The 21259-nt window shown below is 43.1% G+C and overlaps 1 protein-coding gene across 7 annotated transcripts in view; it reads left to right on the top strand.

Annotated features, from left to right (window-relative positions):
* Positions 1-20749, top strand: part of LOC111969732 (transcriptional enhancer factor TEF-5) — a 40317-nt gene extending 19568 nt beyond the window's left edge. The window contains exons 4-15 of one of the 7 annotated variants that reach the window (XM_023995962.2): positions 6047-6111; positions 6762-6824; positions 8920-8931; positions 12684-12812; positions 12984-13027; positions 13176-13232; positions 14039-14103; positions 14519-14655; positions 14852-15025; positions 16056-16199; positions 18137-18289; positions 18522-20749. In XM_023995962.2, the coding sequence (XP_023851730.1) occupies positions 6047-6111; positions 6762-6824; positions 8920-8931; positions 12684-12812; positions 12984-13027; positions 13176-13232; positions 14039-14103; positions 14519-14655; positions 14852-15025; positions 16056-16199; positions 18137-18289; positions 18522-18635 (1157 nt within the window). In that variant the 3' untranslated portion in view covers positions 18636-20749. Of the gene's footprint in view, positions 1-6046; positions 6112-6568; positions 6632-6761; positions 6825-8919; positions 8932-12683; positions 12813-12983; positions 13028-13175; positions 13233-14038; positions 14104-14518; positions 14656-14851; positions 15026-16055; positions 16200-18136; positions 18290-18521 lie in introns of all 7 variants that reach the window. The other 6 variants (XM_023995961.2, XM_023995966.2, XM_070445522.1 and 3 more) reach the window with 6 other exon arrangements.
* The last annotated feature ends 510 nt before the right edge of the window (positions 20750-21259 follow it).

Genomic DNA, 21259 nt, shown 5'->3' with positions numbered 1-21259 from the left:
AAAGGTGCTTAAGTAGTTATGCTCACCTGGTCTCAAGAGTAGCTTTTGCTGCTTCTTGAACCAGTTGGACAGGATTGCAATGATTATCTCAACACCATAAATCAAACCATGGAAACAAAAACACTGCAAAAAGCGTTTTAATCCTTCACAAGGTCCTTTAGGCGTCTAAGCTATTTCCTCCACCAGCATTTTCATTAAATCGCAGGTGGAGAGAGCAATTTAAGTGCTGAATTCCTCTGCATCCAGATGGAGGAATTGGCAAGTTTGCTGGTTAGAATCGTGAAAGATCCAGGTGTTAGAAACTGGCTGCATTTGTCTCAAGTTATTTTGATCTCCCACTCTCTCCCTCCGATGGGTGAGAAAAAAGGGCCTCGGCAGGCTGGGCTGCTGGTTTGAATCAGACAGCCAAGGAGGACCTAAAACAAATTTAAATGTGAATCGTCAGGAAATGCATGGGGCACGGGCTGAGATGAGGCTTATTCAGGGGGTTTGACTTCACATTCTCCTCACAAAACATATTTTGGTTTGGGGAACAATGTTATGTTCACCAGCATGATATAGGCCGGGTCTCCTCCTCAAGTCCAGTTGTGCAAGTCCTTTAATTATTGTTAATGTCTCAGAGTTTAATCAAAGCCTGTACCGTCAACCTTTTTAAATCCACCATTGATTTCAATCAGGAAGTATTTCAGGACTATATATTTAGGGGATTCTTTTCATGACTGTGTTGTTTTTCTGTCCTTGTTGTTGTAAAATGGAATGTTTTAGCATGCGTCTGTCAGGAATCTAATTCTTTGGGATCTGAGATATTTTAATGTTAGTGGATAGACACGCACATACCTCAGATGACTCAGCTGCCGCTGTGCTAGCTACCGCTGTGCTATCTGTTGCTGTACTAGCTGCCACTGTACTAGCTGCGTTTCTGGGCTGTTTCAGAGAACATAAGAGAGCATACCAGTATCATAGGCTGAGCTGGCTGGGGTCTAAACAAGGCCAGAGCTCTGATTAGCTCGCCTCTCCTGGCGGGATGTGGTGTTGAGTCTGCCACCAGTTCCATTTACGTCATTTCAACTATATCTGATTTGACTGGATGGCTAGCTAGCTTATGAGCGTATTCAGTGACTTGGCTATATGTCAGAGGGACCTGCGGCTAAATGCTATTTCATATTTGGCTTACTTGGTGAGAGGTTCTTAGAATGAGAATGGACCAGTTTAGCACCACTTCCATGTGTCTGTGAATTTGTTTATGTATTGCCTATTAGCGATAATGCATTTATTGCAGTGCAGAACTGCACAGTTTGCTCTGACAACATTGCCATGGTTTGACCCGTCTGTCTATTGACCTTCCCCTTGAGTCTATTGAAGAAGAGACTTTAATGGGAAAGCAAGATGGCGGCCCCTCTCCTGGTTTGGCAGGACAGTGAGTGTTCAGAGCCTATAGCTCAATATTGTTTGTCAGAAAACGAGTACAACAGAAGTGGCAGGTCAACCCCGCAGTGTGTTTCCTCCCTTTGCAGCACAGTGTCAGGACCCCCAGTAGAGGTCAAAAACCGTGCCTGCTTTTTCCCAGTGCAGTAAACACCCTATCCAGTCATCTGAGGCCCTCCTGGCAGCGCCGAGGCATGCCCCCGTCCCTGAAGAAGCCTTCTCACAAGGCGATGACCTCAGGCATCTAAATCCTACCCTGACGTGAGGCCGGGGGAATTTTAACGATTGCACTGCGTGTAATGCTTTCTACTTCACAGTCTCAGACTGGGGGAGCGCTGCTAGCCTAACACCGTGGCCTCCAAAACCAAGCAAGTCATCATTATCCCTACCATTGGGAATTATATCTGGATTTTTCCACAAGGAATGTTCTTGTGGGAAACCTTGGTATTCCGTGATGACTATTAACCCCGGGTATCATGTGGCGCTCAGAATTGACCAGATCTCCTCAATGGTCAGAATGTCAGATGACCTCGAAATGGAAAATAGAATGTGGAATTAAAAAATAAATAAGTGGAAAACCCCCAAAATGGTAGGAACATAGATGCCAGGCCATGTGTCTGTGTCTATTGGGGCAACTGAGCACCCAGCGGGTTTTAAGGGGACAGACAGGTGGAAGACAGGGATCTTTTGTGGATGAGTGTGTGTCAAAAAAATGCAGCCCGTCTTGTTTTGTGGCGGGGCACTGCTGACATGTTGTTCACCTGTGTTATCGCTGGAGGAAGACGTTGCCAAGCCCTGAGCACACCTCCGCCTCGCCGAGCCCGGCAGCTGTCACAGCTGCAATGCACTCTGGGTAAGGGGAAAAAACAGCAAATGGGGCGCTGGAGGGAAGCTCATGTCTCTTAGTGACCTTTGTGAGTTGCCAGGAATGAGCGATGGGTTCATTGCATGCACAGAGTTAGTAGAAGGACAGAGTAATATAAGCTGCAGTGGGTGGAGGAGTATTCTATACTGTGCATCAGTTTGATAGATGGGAGAGGAGAGAAGCGTGTGATGGCTGAGAGTGTTTCCCTGTTAGCCTCTAGCTGAAATGTCAGGCATGTTCTCTGTGATGGCCGAACAGTATAGTTAGCAATTGAGTATTACCTCAATGTGAAAGGTGGGAGAGAGTTATGGAGCGAGAGAGAGAGAGCTTGATAAGAGACAGCAGGAGGGAGGGAGGGACAGTGTAGCAGTGAGTTACCGCCGCTCCCCATCTCAGTGTGGAAGTGGAAAATTCCAGTGGACAGGCTGTGAAAGAAAAGGATAGGCGTGTCCTGGCAGGGAAGAGGTTAAGCACAGCAAAGTCAGCCTGCGGGGCTCTGCAAACTGCACGAGTGGGTGTTGAGCAATCTGAGAGAGCGACAGAGAGATAGAGAGAGGTGATGGTAAACAGGGTGAGGAAGAGTGGGGGGAGATGCGATAGAGATAGGAAGGAGAGAGAGGAAGATGTACAAAAAGTCCATCCTCTGTGTGTGGTGTGTGTGTGTGTGCCAACCTGTCCACCACCTGACTTGGGGCCTAGGAGGCCCCTTCCCTTCCGCCTAGCTGACCCCTCTGTCTAGTCTGAACAGGCTTAGCCAGCCTGCCTCTCAAACCCAATCTTCTACTTTGCAATAGTCATGTCAGGCCAGGCAAAAGACAAGCTTATTCCATGGTTTTCAACCCAAGTTAGTTACAACATTTAATGAAGACACACAGAACACAACATTTCTTAGAACAGCCTCTGTAAATTAAGCTCAAGTCCCGTTATTTTCGTGCGGACAATCTGTATTCAGTACGGATGGCACAGATTTTTAGAAGCAATTACATACTGACCACACCGGTCGCGTTGGGTGCGCAAGCTTTGAAAAATAAAATGTATACATGCATGTTATTCAATCATTTCACCCAAACTGCTCGCGCGTGTCTGTGTAGCCTACTCTAGACGCTCTACTTTAGACGCTTGACGTGCTGCAAGTCCTGCCTCTCCCATCAACTCATTGCTTTTTATGAGAATATAGCCATGTGGGTGATTGAAAGATGAACAAGGTCCACACCTTAAAGTTGGTTGCCTACCGCTATATAAAATCCACAGAAGAAGAACAAAGATGAACAAGGAGAGTAATCAAATTAACTAAAAACTGTGGATTAATTGTCAGAGTAGAGAACACATGATTTTGTATGACTATATTGGTACAGATTCTACAAAGATCCAGCAAAAAAAAGGGAACATATTCGTTTCAGATAAAACAACAACCCAATGTTTATCTCCCAGGACAAATTACCTAGCAACAGTCGTGTGTGTTTCGATCTGTCCCCAAATAATATAGTTGGTTCGGTTGGTTTTTGGTACTTTAACCTGCGTGTCATGAACGCACCTGGTGGGGATAGACAAAATCAACATGCACACGATGGCGCACGCGGACGCACGCACGCACCCGGTTTGGTCAGCAGTTTAGTTAGTTCCACTGCTCCCTCAGTCCAGAAGATTGATAGTAGCAGTTGGGCTGAAGAGGGTAGGAGTCGGGGGCCAGGGGTGTAGAGGGGTTCTAATTGTTCTCTCCCACCTCCTGACTGCGACGGTCAGTGGCAGGTGTTACTGTCCGTTGGGTAAGGGGTCACACACATGGGTTGTTTTGGGAAGTGAGGGGTGTGTGGCGTGTGGGCAGCCTTGATGCCAGGTGGCAGTTTTTGGCAAAAACAGTTATGGCTTTGTGTCTCCTTCCAGAATTATACCCTCAGCTGCCGCCGCCCCCCCACCACCCCATACCTCCCGCTCCAATACCGTCCCCTCACCCCACCCTCTCCCACAGCCCTGCCAACCAACCCTTGGACGTGAAGCCCATTAGCTTAGCGCTGTGTGCATGTGTGTGTCCGCAGTCCTTACAGGCACTGGCTGCGCTCGCAGGGCCCTGGCCAATCAGACTGGCTAGCACAGATGTGACAAGCTGGGAGGAATATGCTAAGAATGCGGAGGCGCTGGGGCAGGCGTGTCCCTCCTGAGCCTGGGGGAGAGGCAGCGGGCTGGCCGGCTGGCTATCTGACTGGCTGACTGCTGCAGTTCAGTATCGGCAGGCCAGGCAGCTCAATGGCGAGAGAGAGGAAGATAGAGAGAGGCCTGCTCAGCTAAGCTCAGCTCAATGGAAAGAGAGTGAGAGGTTGGAGAGAGGCCTGCTCAGCTCATTGGAGAGAGAGCGAGAGAGGCCTGCTCAGCTAAGCGCATTGGAGAGAGAGAGAGACAGAGGCAGAGGCAGAGACAGAGAGAGAGAGTAATTACACCAAGCAGAGCAGAGCAGAGCCTAAAGGAGGCCAAGGGCCAAGGAGTGTGTGAAAAAGGCACAATGTTAGCTTTTCTCCTGTCATTATGTCTGCGGTGCTGTCTGAAGTCAGTTGGCCTGGCCTGTCACAGGGCTTTTTTTTATCCTTGGTTTGCGATAATGTGAGGCTTTAGCTGTCCTTTGTTCATAACCTGGACTGTGTGTGTGTGTTTTAGAGAGAAGTGTAATGAACTCATGGCTGGCTCTCAGTTACTCTGAGAGAGTCATTATTCATGATGGTGCAGCTGTTGTCTCTCTTTCTCTCTTTTTTCCTCTATTTACCTCTCTACTTCTTTCACATACACACACTGATGCACATTCACATCGACCCTCTTGGTGAAAATTCCAATAATTTATCTTACCAATCAGCAAATGTCAAAATTAGATGTTTTGAAATGCAGACTTCCCTACCTAGGCCAAAGATACAAACTGTACCGGGCAAATCCAACAAACATGACCAGACAAGGCTGGTAAATACTAATTGCTTAGAGCATTGACAGATTCCATTGTTCTGTTGCTCTCTCATTTAAAAAAAAACACCCAGAGAAGTCGCATTCAAGTAAAAGTAACCCTTTTGAAGCCACTATCATCTGTCAGGACTAAAGCCTTTAAAGCCAAGAATAGAAGGCACTTCTCTGCCGACCTGTTTGTGCAGAATGTCGAGTGTAGATGTTACAATAAAAAAAAAAAGAGAGAACAAACATGTTTTTCAAGTACTGCGTCTGTAATTATGTGACCGCATGATCTAAAAGTCAAACACGCTAATGAAATGAAAAAAAGCTGTTGAAACAGTCAATTGCAGTTGTATTATATGCCTCTTAAAAAAAAAAAAAAAATGCTAGCCATGTCCCAGTGTCAGTGGTATATAGGAATGTTCACCCACTGACTGAAAGGTTGTGTAATCTGTGTGTTCCTAAGAACCACCTTTTGGGAGATGAATGGTGTGCTTCACCTAGTATTTTGTTCAGCCCCTGTAGATATTTAGCAGCATACCTTTAGCTCCACCATGTGTTTGTTGTGTAGAATCATGGGCAACTTTTATCCGGAGCCATGAGAAAAGTTGCACATAGACACAGATCTAGGATCAGTCTTTTCTTTCCAAATCTGAACAACCTAGGGTGGAAAATGCTTAGCTGATCATAGATCAGTGCCCACTCCTTGATTATTTGTGTACCAGCTCTAGAAAAGCCAATGTTTCATAAATGAATGCCTAAATGTGTGAATCCGATTTGTCTCTTTTGCATGCTGTATTTTTCATGAAATTCTTCTACTCCCTATTTCAGGTCGCAATGAGTTGATAGCCAGGTACATCAAGCTGAGGACAGGCAAAACCCGCACAAGAAAACAGGTATCAATATTAGATTTTTATTTTAGAGCAATGGGCTGATAAAACAATTAACCATTCAGACTCAAACATTTATAATGACTTCATTTTACCTCAATTTATTGTTAGAAGTCTTAAGGCTGGAGAAACTACAAGACATGTTAGATATACTACAGCTTTAACATTTAGAAACTGGGAACTAAACAAATATGTTTTGCAGTAAGAACTCGGCCAATTGAGTACTTTTAGTTTGTAGAAATTAGATTTGACTGTCTTTTGTATTAAAGACAGTTAACACCATCCAACACAAATCAAATCTATATATATATAAGTAATGTGTATATATTTTTTTTAAGTAGCGTGTGAATTGCATTAATTTAATGTTTGAGTATCTGTATAATATTGTTTGTGCGTGCGCGAGCAGGCATGCATCTGTGTATGCATGCTCTATGATGTTTAAAACTGTCTCGCACCCCTTTAGGTATCTAGTCACATACAGGTGTTAGCACGGAAGAAAGTTCGAGAATACCAAGCGGGTATCAAGGTAGGTGCTACCGAACGGGCCTCCAGCCAACTGTGACTGGGCATCTCTTTCCTCTTTGGTTATGGCCTCTCTTCTCTTCTCTTCTCTCTGTCTCCTTTTCTCTTTCCCTCTTGGCTCTTCTCCTCTGCAGGTTTCTAGCCATTTGCAAGTTCTCGCCCGGAGAAAATCTCGCGAGATCCAGTCAAAGCTGAAGGTATGCGCTTCTCTGCGGGCTGGGCAGGACGGGGCTGGTCAAGGCTTTGCTTTGCGCTAACCAATTAGCTACATGTTGTGCACTTTAGTTCCTATTACAGCCATACATGGATTGGTGCTCCATGAATAGAAAATACCAGTAGTGGCAAACAGTACAGTACGAGACTCTCAGTCTGCATTGGGGTGTATGGGCTTGAGGTCACTGCATGACTCATCATATAGGCTAACGTGTTTGGGAGAGAATAGTGAACTTAGCTAAAGCTAGTAGCTACCATGCTAAAGCTAGTAGCTACCATGCTAAAGCTAGTAGCTACCATGCATGCACGGCACAGAGAGCTACAGGCTAACAACATGGTCATCTTTTGACCATTGAAATACATCTCAACATTTAGTACAGTACAAAGCTGTAAAGAAATGATATTATAGCATGAGCCGGCTTCATTCTACTGCTTGTCATGTATACAGTACCTCAGCCTGTGGTGTAGCCTAGAGCAATGCTGTGAGCAGTATGATCGGTCTATGGTGAAAGGTGTTGGCACATGATGGCCTTGTCGCTACAGCTCCACGTCTGTCCCTACTGTACCTATGCCAGCCATGCTTCTGCCGATAGGCTTTCCTCAGCTCTTCCTCTGCCTTCAACCCTTCTCTCCTCTCTGACCCCAATCTCCATTGGATCTATCGGAATGTCCTCCTGTATGAGAGTTAACTACTCCAACTGTATGCAAAGACCTAGAGCTAAATGTTATATTGAAACCGGCATGTGTGTTTACACTACTAGAGCAGTATGCTAAGAACAACTGTGTTAGCGGTATACTTCTATTCCACTTCTACTTCTAGACCATATTGAGTGTAACCTATTCCTCAAACCTGATCATCCTTTGAGTTTGATGTTTCTAATATATATATGGCAGAATATATGCCACTTGCCTTTCGTCCATTGGAGGATAGCAGGCAGGTGTTTGTTATATCAATCCTCATCCAACTCTAGGTCTTTAATCTATCCCTCAACCAACTGCAAACATAACACAAAGTGAATCAACGTTTTGGGGTTAGAGTGTTGGGCCAGTAACCGAAAGGTTGCCGGATCGAATCCCCGAGCTGACAAGGTTTAAAATCTGTCGTTCAGCTCCTGAACAAGGTAGTTAACCCACTGTTCACTGGTAGGCCATTGTAAATAAGATTTTGTTCTTAACTGACTTGCCTAGTTAAATAAAGGTTAAATAAATAAAAAAATACAATAATGTGTCTGAGGAAATTGTGTTAAAGTGTATTAAATGAATAATTTAGCAAAAATGCAATTGGTAGTTCACCATTTGCCTTTATTGGAAGTTTATTGGACCTTTAGACTTCTCTATTTAGTAAGACTTAGGAGGTATTCTAGTTGACCGTATCTAGTAGAGGGAATCTGATAAGATAGCGAGCCCCCATTATTTTAACCACCCCAATGTTCTGACATTTTTTTTTTCCCATGAGGGGGATATTACCTACATTATTGTCCCTACTTGCGTAGTTCCTGTCCCATAGTTAAATTCAGCTCCCCTTTGATGTTGCTTTCCCTTGTATTATTCATGGCTCCTTCTAGGTTATTTAGCTATAACTATGTAAGCAATGCCATAGTTGGTATCGTGTTCTGCTCTAGTCTTTGTATTGAGTTTACTGATGTGAAATATCTGCAGCTCGCAAACTAAGAACCAAAATATATAATAAATGATTACTTGTTATAAGTGCTTATGATGTTTTGTTATTAACTCGTACTATGTTCTGCCTTTGTATGGGAAAAAAATATATATATATACATTCAACAGGCTCAGAAGGAGATGATACCAAGTCATTATGAAGTCTTATAATGCATTTGAGTGCATCATAATGCATTCTACCTGTTGTCTTTTAGTTAGTGTCACCAAACTTTTCTTCAGGGCTAAGAACATTTTTATTTCAACATCCTAGTGGCCTACAGTACATCTTGAACTTTATTATTGCCTGTATTTAGTATGTACTGACACAGCCTATAAGCAAGCCCATAGTTTATCAGCATATCCGTTTAGGTATATGCAGTTAGATGTGTATACTAATCGTTTCTCTTTCCTTTGATTCAGGCCATGAATTTGGTAAGTGGATTTGACTTTTGTGATTTGCTTCCCCCCTGCTTGGCGGTGCCAGTGCATCGTCCACTCTGCTAATGCCCTCTGCTGGCATGGCAACCCAACCCCACTGCTATCCCATAATAAAGAAATGCTTAGGGAAAATCGGGAATGTGTGTGCTTGGAACCACATTGCTGTGCATCGTACCTGATTGTGCTATAAACACTGAGCAGCTTGCTTGTGCAGGGGGATTCTGCTTCTCCGAGGGCTGCGTCTTCTGAGATATACTTTCCTCTCACAAGCCAGGCCTTCTTTGTAACGCTTGTTCAGTGTCTGCTAAATACGTAAACACAAGGATAGGTTTGCAGCAGCATTAGCAAACATTTCATGTCAGTTCCATGTCCATAGGCTATTGTGATCCAAGAGAACGTTAAGGCATCTCCCCCTCATTCAGATAAACATCACGCTTTGATTCCATTGAGCATCACTTAGATAATATTGGAATTCATTTCACTGTGATTTTCTTGTCTAATTCTGAGGCAAAGCATTTGTAGCACATAGGTTCAGGGAGCTTTATATTATAAGACCCCATCCACCACCAATGTATACTGTACTACTTAACCTAGGGATGCACTTACACCATTTAGTGCTAGAATCATCACAGTACATTGTAATATTGTAGAGAAAACAAACGTTGCCCGTGTTCCTCCATCTGGCTGGAGTCTATAGTCAGTTATAAACTGGGTGGTTCGAGCCCTGAATGCTGATTGGCTGACAGCCATGGTATATCAGACCGTAGACCATGGGTATGACAAAACATTTATTTTTACTGCTCCTTATCACATTGGTAACCAGTTTATAATAGCAATAAGGCACCTCGGGGGTTTGTGGTATATTGGCAATATACCACAGATAAGGGCTGTGTCCAGACACTCCGCGTTGCGTCGTAACCTAAGAACATCCCTTAGCTATGGTATATTGGCCATATAACACACCCTCTTGGGCCTTATTGCTTAATTATACTGCACTGCAAATCACCACTACCGAATGAATGAACAAATTAATTAATGCATATCACCACTACCTGTTCCACATGTTTTGTAACTTTCATTTGACTTTGTTTACACTGAAGATTTTGCATTTGAAACCCCTTTAGGTCAGCTTTCTTCTGCTTTTACACACACATTTCATTCCTATTTCAAGACATGTAGTAATACTACCCAACAAGGCTAATGTAGGATATGCTGTTTCTCACCCTAGGAAATGTCAAATTCTCATCCCTGTGCAACTACACCAAAAGGCGTTGGCCTTTCAGATCCACTTTACCCCCCCCCCCCCCCCTCTCTCTTTATTTCTGACATCACTTTAATTATTATTTAGCTCCCATACCAAATAATCGTGGGGAGTGTAGTGCAACTTAACTGTCCCCTCTGTGCCGTGACACTAGTTCCGTGATATTGCTATAGTGTCAGATACTGGATCTATGTAAGTTGTGAGACGCACACCGAAAGTGACGTTTTAAGCATTATTGTTGGGGTAAACATACAAGTAGGGCCAAATGCTCTTGAATGTACAGGTACAAACATGCCAAACTTAACCATAACCATCTACGCTTGATTTTTTTTATTTTTATATCTCTGGCAATTACAATCAGCAGAACATTCCAGACAAATCAATTGCAATCTGACCAAATACAGTGCAGTGTATTTGTCAATGCAGCCATTTACGTCTGTGTTATGAAACAGAGGATTTTTTTCTATTGCAGTCGTATTTTCTATTCTGTCTTTTTCCATAATGAGACTCTTTCTGAAGGATGTTTTCATTCGAGGTCTCGACTAAATTAGAATCATGTGACTCCTGGAATGTTCTGTTTGATTACGTGGCTTGAAAGCTTTTTCATCTGCTCATTGTTGAACGGTACAATTAATCATACCAGTGTATAGAGGTTCTCTTCACGGCTTCTTTTCAATTACTGTGGCCAAGTAGTACTCCAAAACGTAGTTGCTGCAGTGTTCCTTTTCGAAGACTCAGATGTGTTGTATGTTTCTTTAAGAGCCTAATGAGAGTACATAAAAAGCTCCGATATTTTAGATTACAGTATAAAATGTTGTGATAGTAGTAATAAACTGAGCACAAAAAAAGAAACGTCCCTTTTTCAGGACCCCGTCTTTCAAAGATAATTTGTAAAAATCCAAATAACTTCACAGATCTTCATTGTAAAGGGTTTAAACACGGTTTCCCCATGCTTGTTCAATGAACCATAAACAATTAATGAACATGCACCTGTGGAACGGTCGTTAAGACACTAACAGCTTACAGACGGTAGGCAATTAAGGTCACAGTTCTGAAAACTTAGGACACTAAAGAGGCCTTTCTACTGACTCTGGAAAAACACCAAAAGAAAGATGCCCAGGGTCCATGCTCATCTGTGTGAACGTGCCTTAGGCATGCTGCGAGGAGGCATAAGGACTGTGGCCAGGGCAATAAATTGCAATGTCTGTACTGTGAGATGCCTAAGACAGCGGTACAGGGAGACAGGACGGACAGCAGATCGTCCTCGCAGTGGCAGACCACATGTAACAACAACTGCACAGGATCGGTACATCCGAACATCATACCTGCGGGACAGATACAGGATGGCAACAACAACTGCCCGAGTTACACCAGGAACGCACAATCCCTCCATCAGTCCTCAGATTGTCTGCAATAGGCTGAGAGAGGCTGGACTGAGGGCTTGTAGGCCTGTTGTAAGGCAGGTCCTCACCAGACATCACCGGCAACAATGTCACCTATGGGCACAAACCCACCGTCGCTGGACCAGACAGGACTGGCAAAAAGTACTCTTCACTGACGAGTCACGGTTTTGTCTCACAGGGGGTGATGGTCGGACTGAGCTTGTTGTCATTGCAGGCAATCTCAACACTGTGCGTTACAGGGAAGACATCCTCCTCCGTCATGTGGTACCCTTCCTGCAGGCTCATCCTGACATGACCCTCCAGCATGACAATGCCACCAGCCATACTGCTCGTTCTGTGCGTGATTTCCTGCAAGACAGGAATGTCAGTGTTCTGCCATGGCCAGCGAAGAGCCCGGATCTCAATCCCATAGAGCACCTCTGGGACCTGTTGGATCGGAGGGTGAGGGCTACCCCCAGAAATGTCCAGGAACTTGCAGGTGGCTTGGTGGAAGAGTGGGGTAACATCTCACAGCAAGAACTGGCAAATCTGGTGCAGTCCATGAGGAGGAGATGCACTGCAATACTTAATGCAGCTGGTGGCCACACCAGATACTGACTGTTACTTTTGATTTTGACCCCCTCCCCTTTGTTCAGAGACACATTATTCCCTTTCTGTTAGTCACATGTCTGTGGAACTTGTTCAGTTTATGTCTCAGTTGTTGAGTATTATGTTCATACAAATATTTACACATGTTAAGTTTGGTGAAAATAGTTGACAGTGAGAGGACGTTTCTTTTTTTGCTGAGTTTAGTTGTAACTGTTGTTTTTGTATGACTATTAAACCAACTGTGTTTCTCTGGGGCACTGAGTAACCTAGTAGTTATGTCACGTCAGTGTACAAAACATTAAGAACACCTGCTCTTTCCATGACAGTCCGACCAGGTGAATACCTGTGAAAGCTATGATCCTTTATCGGATGTCACTTTTTAAATCAACTCAATATTAGAAAAGGTGTCCTTAATGTTTTGCACACTCAGTGTATGTACTAGGTATTAGACTGCCCACTAGTGGTGCATCTCACCTCTCCCTTCTCGTCCACAGGACCAGGCGTCTAAAGACAAGGCCCTCCAGAACATGGCAGCACTGTCGTCTGCTCAGATTGTGTCACCGAGTCTGATCAAGAGCCAGCTACCCCCGCTGCCCCATTCTCCCTACCCCCCGCAAGCCAGGGTGAGCCCTTCTACACTGGGTTTGAGATTTCAATGATTGCTCTCTCTGCATTGACACTATTTACAAGTATTTTAACATTATTGTTATACTAGTAATTGATGTAGGCTATCTGAAAACAGTACAGTAAAGTACATTACCTGAGCAACTGATTCTGTCATCTTCACCTTACAGTTTTGGCCAGGCCCTATCCCAGGACAACCTGGCCCCTCTCAGGAGTGAGTATGACTTAACTATCTGTTGAGTGACAGGTTCAGGTTGTATGTTTGGACTGTGCGTTTGATTGATTGAATGATTGACACTTGGTGTGAGTGGAGTGGTGGGTTCTCTTTGGCACGTTTAACGGATCACATTTGTGCACATCAGGCTGCTTCTAGAGCTCAACCCGGGAAGGATTCCTGGGCTTGGCCGCAACAGCTATGCGTAAGTTCCTTCCTGGTCCAGCTATAGCACAAGGCAGCACTAACTCTGCTTCAGTATGCATCCTGCTCTCATTCGACAACCAGGCCACAGCCAGCTTCACGTCTGAGAGCGAGAAGACCAATCCCAATGCTGGATTTGTCTGGAACGTCGTTCCGTTCTGACCATTTGGAATGTAAATCACAAAGCCATTCGTGATGTAAAAACGTCACACAAAAAGGCGATTTCAAGACAAACTGGCAGCAGAATCAGTCCCTGACATCACCTAACTTCCATATTCATGTTTGTCATTCCAAATTTAAAGAAACTCTTCCATTGACTTCAAAGCATTACTTGCACACAGAAAAAGCATATGGATTTGTACGGAATTGGCCCATTGGGAACGTTGGTGTGACACTCTCAAGCATCCCTCTGAAATGATGAGTGTCACAAATGAGCAGAGAATGTCCTCATGAAGGACAACAAACATCTATCAAATTAATCGATCAATCAATCAGAGTATGTAAATAGCATCACTAAGTGTATGGCGTAGTGCAATATGACAGAGTTAAGCAGAGGTGGACTTACACCTAGCTGGTACAGCCACAGACACATGCCTATGTTGAGACACTAGTCATAACACTGTGAATCCACGTCTGTCTGACATGCCAATGAAGCCCAAAGCCACATGCCACTAGCATAACCAGGTTTCACATGGAATTTAACTTTTGGAAATGTGTTTTTTTTCAACTAAGAGTTGGATAAGGAATATTGAAAAGTTTGACTCCTAAATGTATAGTAACAATGATGTGACGATCGATCTCTTTCAGTATCAAACCTTTTGCACAGTCCCCATACCCAAACCTACCAGGCCCTGCCCCCCCACCTATATCAAGTGAGTATAGAGTCCAATTTGATTCTCATCTACATTCATTCATGCTTCATGATTTCAGAAAATATGTTTTACAACTGAGACCAGTCCCAAGTTGGCAGTAATGAAACTCGATTTAAAAAATAAAATATTTAACGAGGCAAGTCAGTTAAGAACAAATTCTTATTTACAATGACAGCATACCGGGGAACAGTGGGTTAACTGCCTTGTTCAGGGGCTGAATGACAGATTTTTACCTTGTCAGCTTGGGGATTCGATCCAGCAACCTTTCGGTTACTGGGCCAACGCTCTAACCACTAGACTACCTGCCGCCCCAATATAACATACACATCAGCAATATATCTGGTGCTTAACATTAATGCAGAAATTAAACATCTTCTGAGACCTCAGCCGGACTGCCTCTGTCTCTCTCTCTAAGCCTATGAACCCTTGGCTCCCCCCCTCCCCCCGGCTGCTACGGCAGTGCCCGTGTGGCAGGACCGGACCATCGCCTCCTCCAAGCTGCGGATGCTAGAGTACTCTGCCTTTATGGAGGTGCAGAGGGACCCTGACAACGTGAGTCACCAAACCAACAACAGCACCAACCACATTAACCAAACAGTCCTAATTGCAGATAAAAGCCTTTGTTTTTACAGTACACATAGTCAGACGAGCCAGACTATGTCTAGCACTAACTCAGTATGGCCAAGCTAGACTTCTGTCATCACAGCTGGTCTGACCATCTTTCTCTCTCTCTCTCTCCACCCTGCAGTACAGCAAACACTTGTTTGTCCACATTGGTCAGACCAACCCCTCCTACAGCGACCCTCTGCTGGAGGCAGTGGACATCAGGCAGATCTACGACAAGTTCCCAGAGAAGAAAGGCGGACTCAAAGAGCTTTATGAGAAAGGCCCCCAGAATGCCTTTTTCCTAGTCAAATTTTGGGTGGGTAATTATGACATCATCTTTCTCACTATTGTATTTATTACTGATGGTTTGACAAATCTATTTTATTATTATTTGATCCTCACCTTGAATGCTTTACAGCAGGGTTGCCAAACTGGCGACCCGAATTTGTCCCGTGGGTAGTTTTGTTTGGTCCCCCAAGTTGAATCCAGGTGAAAGCTATGATCCCTTATTGATGTCACTTGTTAAATCCCATTCAAATCAGTGTAGATGAAGGGGAAGAGATCGGTTAAAGAAGGATTTTTAAGCCGTGAGACATGGATTGTGTATGTGTGCCATTCAAAGGGTGAATGGGCAAGACAAAAGATGTAAGTGCCTTTGAACAGGGTATGGTAGTAGGTGCCATGCTCAACAGTTTCCCGTATGTATCAAGAAAGGTCATCCACCCAAAGGACATCCAGCCAACTTGACACAACTGTGGGAAGCACTGGAGTCAACATGGGCCAGCATCCCTGTGGAACGCTTTCGGCACCTTGTAGAGTCCATGCCGCAATGAATTGAGGCTGTTCTAAGGGCAAAGGGGGGTGCAACTCGATATTAGGAAGGTGTTCCTAATGTTTTGTACACTCTGAATTTTGAAAATCTGTTCCCAAGTATTCCCACGTACAGTATAATAGACAGGCGTGATCGTATACAAATGTAAGCAAGGTTTGAAATGATGATGTTTTAGTCAAATATTATCTGTTTGGGCTTCTTGCAGTCTACAAATTATTTGTAATTGTGTCGGCCCCCCGACCATTAGTTCAAGAAAAAAGAAAAAAAGACAATCAGCCTGCAGCTGAATCTAGTTGAGGATCCCTGCTTTACAGGGGAATGTGAGGATTGAAAACATAATTGAAAAACAGAAAAATACATCTTTCACACATTTAAACCTACACTGTCACACAGTCCCTTTTGGTGGTTTGATTATTCTAGAGTAGAGTAGAATAAGAGAAAATACATTATTTGAGGGTTTAGGCCTGTTAGCTGAGCGTTAATCTGACTCGTTCTGTGTGTCCCCTCTCTGCAGGCGGATCTTAACAGCAGTGGCATGCAGGATGGCCCAGGCTCCTTCTATGGAGTCAGTAGCCAGTACAGCAGCTCTGAGAACATGACCATCACCGTCTCCACCAAAGTCTGCTCATTCGGCAAACAGGTGGTCGAGAAAGTGGAGGTGAGGCCATTTTCAACTGGGTCTGCATTATGGTCACAAAAACAGCTCTCAGGCCATCATGGTAAATTAGGAGGTGCACTTAAATGACTTAACTGGATAGATTAAGGTTAAACAAAATGGGAATTAAATTGTGTCAATTTACTCTCAGAAACTATACTGTATATATTATACAGTTGAAGTCAGAAGTTTACATACACCTTAGCCAAATACATTTAAACTTAGATGCACTATTGTAAAGTGGTTGTTCCACTGGATATCATAAGGTGAATGCACCAATTTGTAAGTCGCTCTGGATAAGAGCGTCTGCTAAATGACTTAAATGTAAATGTAAATGTAAACTCAGTTTCACAGTTCCTGACATTTAATCCTAGTAAAAATTCCCTGTTTTATGTCAGTTAAGATCACCATTTTATTTTAAGAATGTGAAATGTCAGAATAATAGTAGAGAGAATCATTTTATTTATTTCATCACATTCCCAGTGGGTCAGAAGTTTACATACACTCAATTAGTATTTGGTAGCATTGCCTTTAAATTGTTTAACATGGGTCAAACGTTTTAGGTAGCCTTCCACAATAAGTTGGGCGAATTTTGGCCCATTCCTCCTGACAGAGCTGGTGTAACTGAGTCAGGTTTGTAGGCCTCCTTGCTCGCACACGCTTTTTCAGTTCTGCCCACAAATTTTCTATAGGATTGAGGTCAGGGCTTTGTGATGGCCACTCCAGTACCTTGACTTTGTTGTTCTTAAGCCATTTTGCCACAACTTTGGAAGTATGCTTGGGGTAATTGTCCATTTGGAGAACCATTTGCAACCAAGCTATAACTTCCTGACTGATGTCTTGAGATGTTGCTTCAATATATCCACATAATCTTCCTTCTCATGATGCCATGTATTTTGTGAAGTGCACCAGTCCCTCCTGCAGCAAAGCACCCCCACAACATGATGCTGCCACCCCCGTGCTTCACAGTTGGGATGGTGTTCTTCGGCTTGCAAGCATCCCCCTTTTCCTCCAAACGTAACGATGGTCATTATGGCCAAACAGTTCTATTTTTGTTTCATCAGACCATAGGACATTTCTCCAAAAAGTACGATCTTTATCCCCATGGTCTGGCTTTTTATGGCGTTTTTTGAGCAGTGGCTTCTTCCTTGCTGAGAGGCCTTTCAGGTTATGTCAATATAGGACTCATTTTACTGTGGATATAGATAATTTTGTACCCGTTTCCTCCAGCATCTTCACAAGGTCCTTTGCTGCTGTTCTGGGATTGATTTGCACTTTTCGCACCAAAGTACGTTCATCTCTAGGAGACAGAACGCGTCTCTTTGCTGAGCGGTATGGCTGCTGCGTGGTCCCATGGTGTTTATACTTGAGTACTATTGTTTGTACAGTTGAAAGTGGTACCTTCAGGCGTTTGGAAATTGCTCCCAATGATGAACCAGACTTGTGGAGGTCCACAATTTTTTGTGAGGTCTTGGATGATTTATTTTGATTTCCCCATGATGTCAAGCAAAGAGGCACTGCGTTTGAAGGTAGGCCTTGAAATATATCCACAGGTATACCTCCAATTGACTCAAATGATGTCAATTAGCCTATCAGAAGCTTCTAAAGCCATGACATCATTTTCTGGAATATTCCAAGCTGTTTAAAAGGCACAGTCAACTTAGTGTATGTACACTTCTGACCCACTGGAATTGTGATAGTGAATTATAAGTGCAATAATCTGTCTGTAAACAATTGTTGGGAAAAATTACTTGTCATGCACAAAGTAGATGTCCTAACCGACTTGCCAAAACTGTAGTTTGTTAGCAAGAAATTTGTGGAGTGGTTGAAAAACTAGTTTTAATGACTCCAACCTAAGTATATGTAAACTGTATTTACTTCAACTAAGATTGTTTGCTGTTTTGGGTAACGGTTTTAAAATCTCTGTGCGTGAATTTCAGACGGAGTACGCCCGAATGGAAGGAGGAAAGTGTGTCTACAGGATCCACCGCTCTCCCATGTGCGAGTACATGATCAACTTCATCCACAAGCTCAAACACCTGCCAGAAAAATACATGATGAATAGTGTTCTGGAAAACTTTACCATCCTTCAGGTAACATACTGCATTGCATACTGCATTGCATACTGCATTGCAAGATACTAACTTACAATTTGGCAATGCACTGATATTTCAACCGTGGACAATACCTGGGTGATATGTTTTTGACCTCATGTTGTTTTGCTTTGCTAATTGATTGATTGATGATATTTACTGTCTTTCACCTGCTGCAAGACCATAGCTGGATCATGTTTCTTATCTAATTTTGACGCACTTCCTCCTTCAGGTGGTGACAAACCGTGACACTCAGGAGACCTTGCTGTGTATAGCGTTTGTGTTTGAGGTCTCAACGAGTGAACACGGGGCACAGTACCACGTCTACAGGCTTGTCAAAGACTGACCCACCCACCCACCGTTCTGCAGGGAGGTTTGGGAATCGGCTTCCAAAGTACTGCGTGACACAATCTGTACAGTACACACAGACTGCTCAACTGCCGAGAAACATTCAAAACGACGTTAGAATGAACTGACATGAACAGATTTTATACTTCCACACGTTTTGGTAAAATAGGAAAAAGGATGAAGTCTCAACAGACAGGAAAGGCAACTTATTAACCATATATTTAAATGTGCTCAGACAAAGTGGGTCATATTGGTAATGACAATAAAATGTACAGTAGCTTGAGATGTTCTCACTGAGGGAATGAGAAGGTGTAACAAGGTTTAAGAGAGTCGTCTCCAAGGGAACACACTCTAAGCAATATGGGAATAAGTGTATAGATTGGAACGGTACAGCTACAAGGACCATCGAAGAGGAGCAAACCCAAAATAATCAAAGTAGAACTTTCCTACCGAGTGGTGTTGATAAATTAGATAGGCACTTGGCTAACGTCCTTTCTCCAAAGACAAGTACTGATTGATTGCCAGCCTCTCTGGTATGCCTTATTTACTACCTCTTGTCTTTAAATAAACCGAAAGAAACCACACAGATGTACATGCATCAATTCATTGCAAACGGAACATTACTATGCAGTTCACCCTTATCTAGATCCTTGAAGCACACTTCTTATCCAGGCACATTGTGTTATGGACAGAGATGGATGAAACTCTTATTCGTTTTCACTTGATGTGTTGTCATGAATGGTTACACGTTTGGCTGCAGTCCATATGTACAGTAAGGGGATAGCACGATCAGAGCATTCATTTCGAAACCCTTGGCTTATTGGGTCTAGACAACAACACATCTATGTGCTGCAGTGCACTTAAAATATCAAGAAAGGGTGAAGCAACAAATATATGTTTATTTTCTGCCTTTAGTTCTGATATTGAAATGAACTGTTTCTTTACTGTGAGTCAGTGGATGCTACAGGAATATGTGTTACATAGGAGTATTTTGGGGACGTGTTTATATTTGTGATTAACTTTAACTCGGCACAGAGACTATAGCGGTTCTCTTAGAGCGGATTCAACACTGTTTTCTTAAAAACATGGCTTGAGAATTCGCCCGATTAGAACTTGCCAAATTGTAACTGACCAAATGTAAGGGTGAGTTCAACTAATGTAAGAACTCCAGGTTTTCTTATCCAATCTCCCCATTTGAGCAATCCCAATTGATGGATTTCACATTTAGTCTGATTGTAGGCCTACATGATGTGAGAGAAGTTTCTCTTTTGTAAATGTAACCAATAAAAACAAAAGCTATCTCTTATCTTATGAGCTTATCTCAAGAAATTCTACTCTTAATTTGTCAATGCCATTGGCCAATGAAAAACAGCTTTTATGTTTCTAAAAAGACCTATCCTCTCTGTGCTGTGGTGTGTGACCATTGATTGTTATTTATATTGAAACTAATGGTGGGAGGGCTGGGCTGGGCTGAGCTATGGGCCATGTGTTTATCCTTTGCCATGGCAATGGAGGTGTTACAAGTATTGCTGAGCTAAACTTTATACTAAAGACAAGATAACTGTCATCCCATGGATCTAGATAGGGGATGGTCTCTGCCTTGGATGGTTCACTGGGCTTCTGTCAGAAGAATTCATACATCAGACTTTGTATGGTGGATTTAGTACACCAGGATTTGAATGTCATACTTCAAAAGCTAGACTTAAAATTACTGCTTAATCTTTACTAGCGGATGTCTCAATTGTACCTTTTTTTACAGGCCCTTGGTTTTTCTATGATCATAATTCATATTTTTGTTTGTCGTTTTATTTTTTTGACTTTCATTGGAAGCCATATGCATCCGTTGAAAACGTGTTTTTGTTGACATTGATGATGAGATCTTATGTATCATAATCTGAATGGTGTGGGAAAGTTTTTTTGGTTAATAGGTGGTTTACTGTGGCCTTGGTTACCAATTGTGCATTGCATTTTTGTATGTTATCTTCGAAGTAAGGGGGGTTGTATTATATAATCCAATCAAAAAATATGTATAATCTAACAATAAAAGACGCATTGTGCCTTTGGGGCCATTTCCCCCCCCAGAAAACCCATTAAAACATGTTTGTAATTTGAGTGGTCAATGCCGTTCTTTCCAGATTAGATACATTGTCTCTTAACTATTGTAGATGGCACCATTGTTATACTGTTTAAATAGTCATTGCATGTGCAATATATTGTACAGTATACTTCCCTTGGTCCTCTGTCACATTTCTAACTATGATGTCATTTCACAATTCCGTAGCCTACTTGAGGACAAGAACAAACACAAGAGTAGGCCAGTGGAGGCTGCTGAGGGGAGGACGGCTCACAATAATGGCTGGAACGGAGCAAATGGAATGGCATCAAACGTGTTTGTTGTATTTGATACCATTCCACCTATTCCGCTCCAGCCATTACCACGTGCCCATCCTCCCCAATTAAAGTGCCACCAACCTCCTGTGGAGTAGGCTTTATTCAGGTATATTGTCAAGATACAGTCTTTTATACTATTTGTATGCACTGACTGGAGAAATCAATGTTTGACACAGCCTTTTAGGATAAATTAATGACCCCAGATTCTCAGAGGCTCAAGCACAGACACAG

This window comes from Salvelinus sp. IW2-2015, linkage group LG11, assembly GCF_002910315.2.
Source record: "Salvelinus sp. IW2-2015 linkage group LG11, ASM291031v2, whole genome shotgun sequence".
NCBI lineage: Eukaryota > Metazoa > Chordata > Actinopteri > Salmoniformes > Salmonidae > Salvelinus > Salvelinus sp. IW2-2015.
The sequence above is the reverse complement of the archived record's forward strand: the minus strand, read 5'-3'. Positions and strand labels throughout refer to the sequence as shown.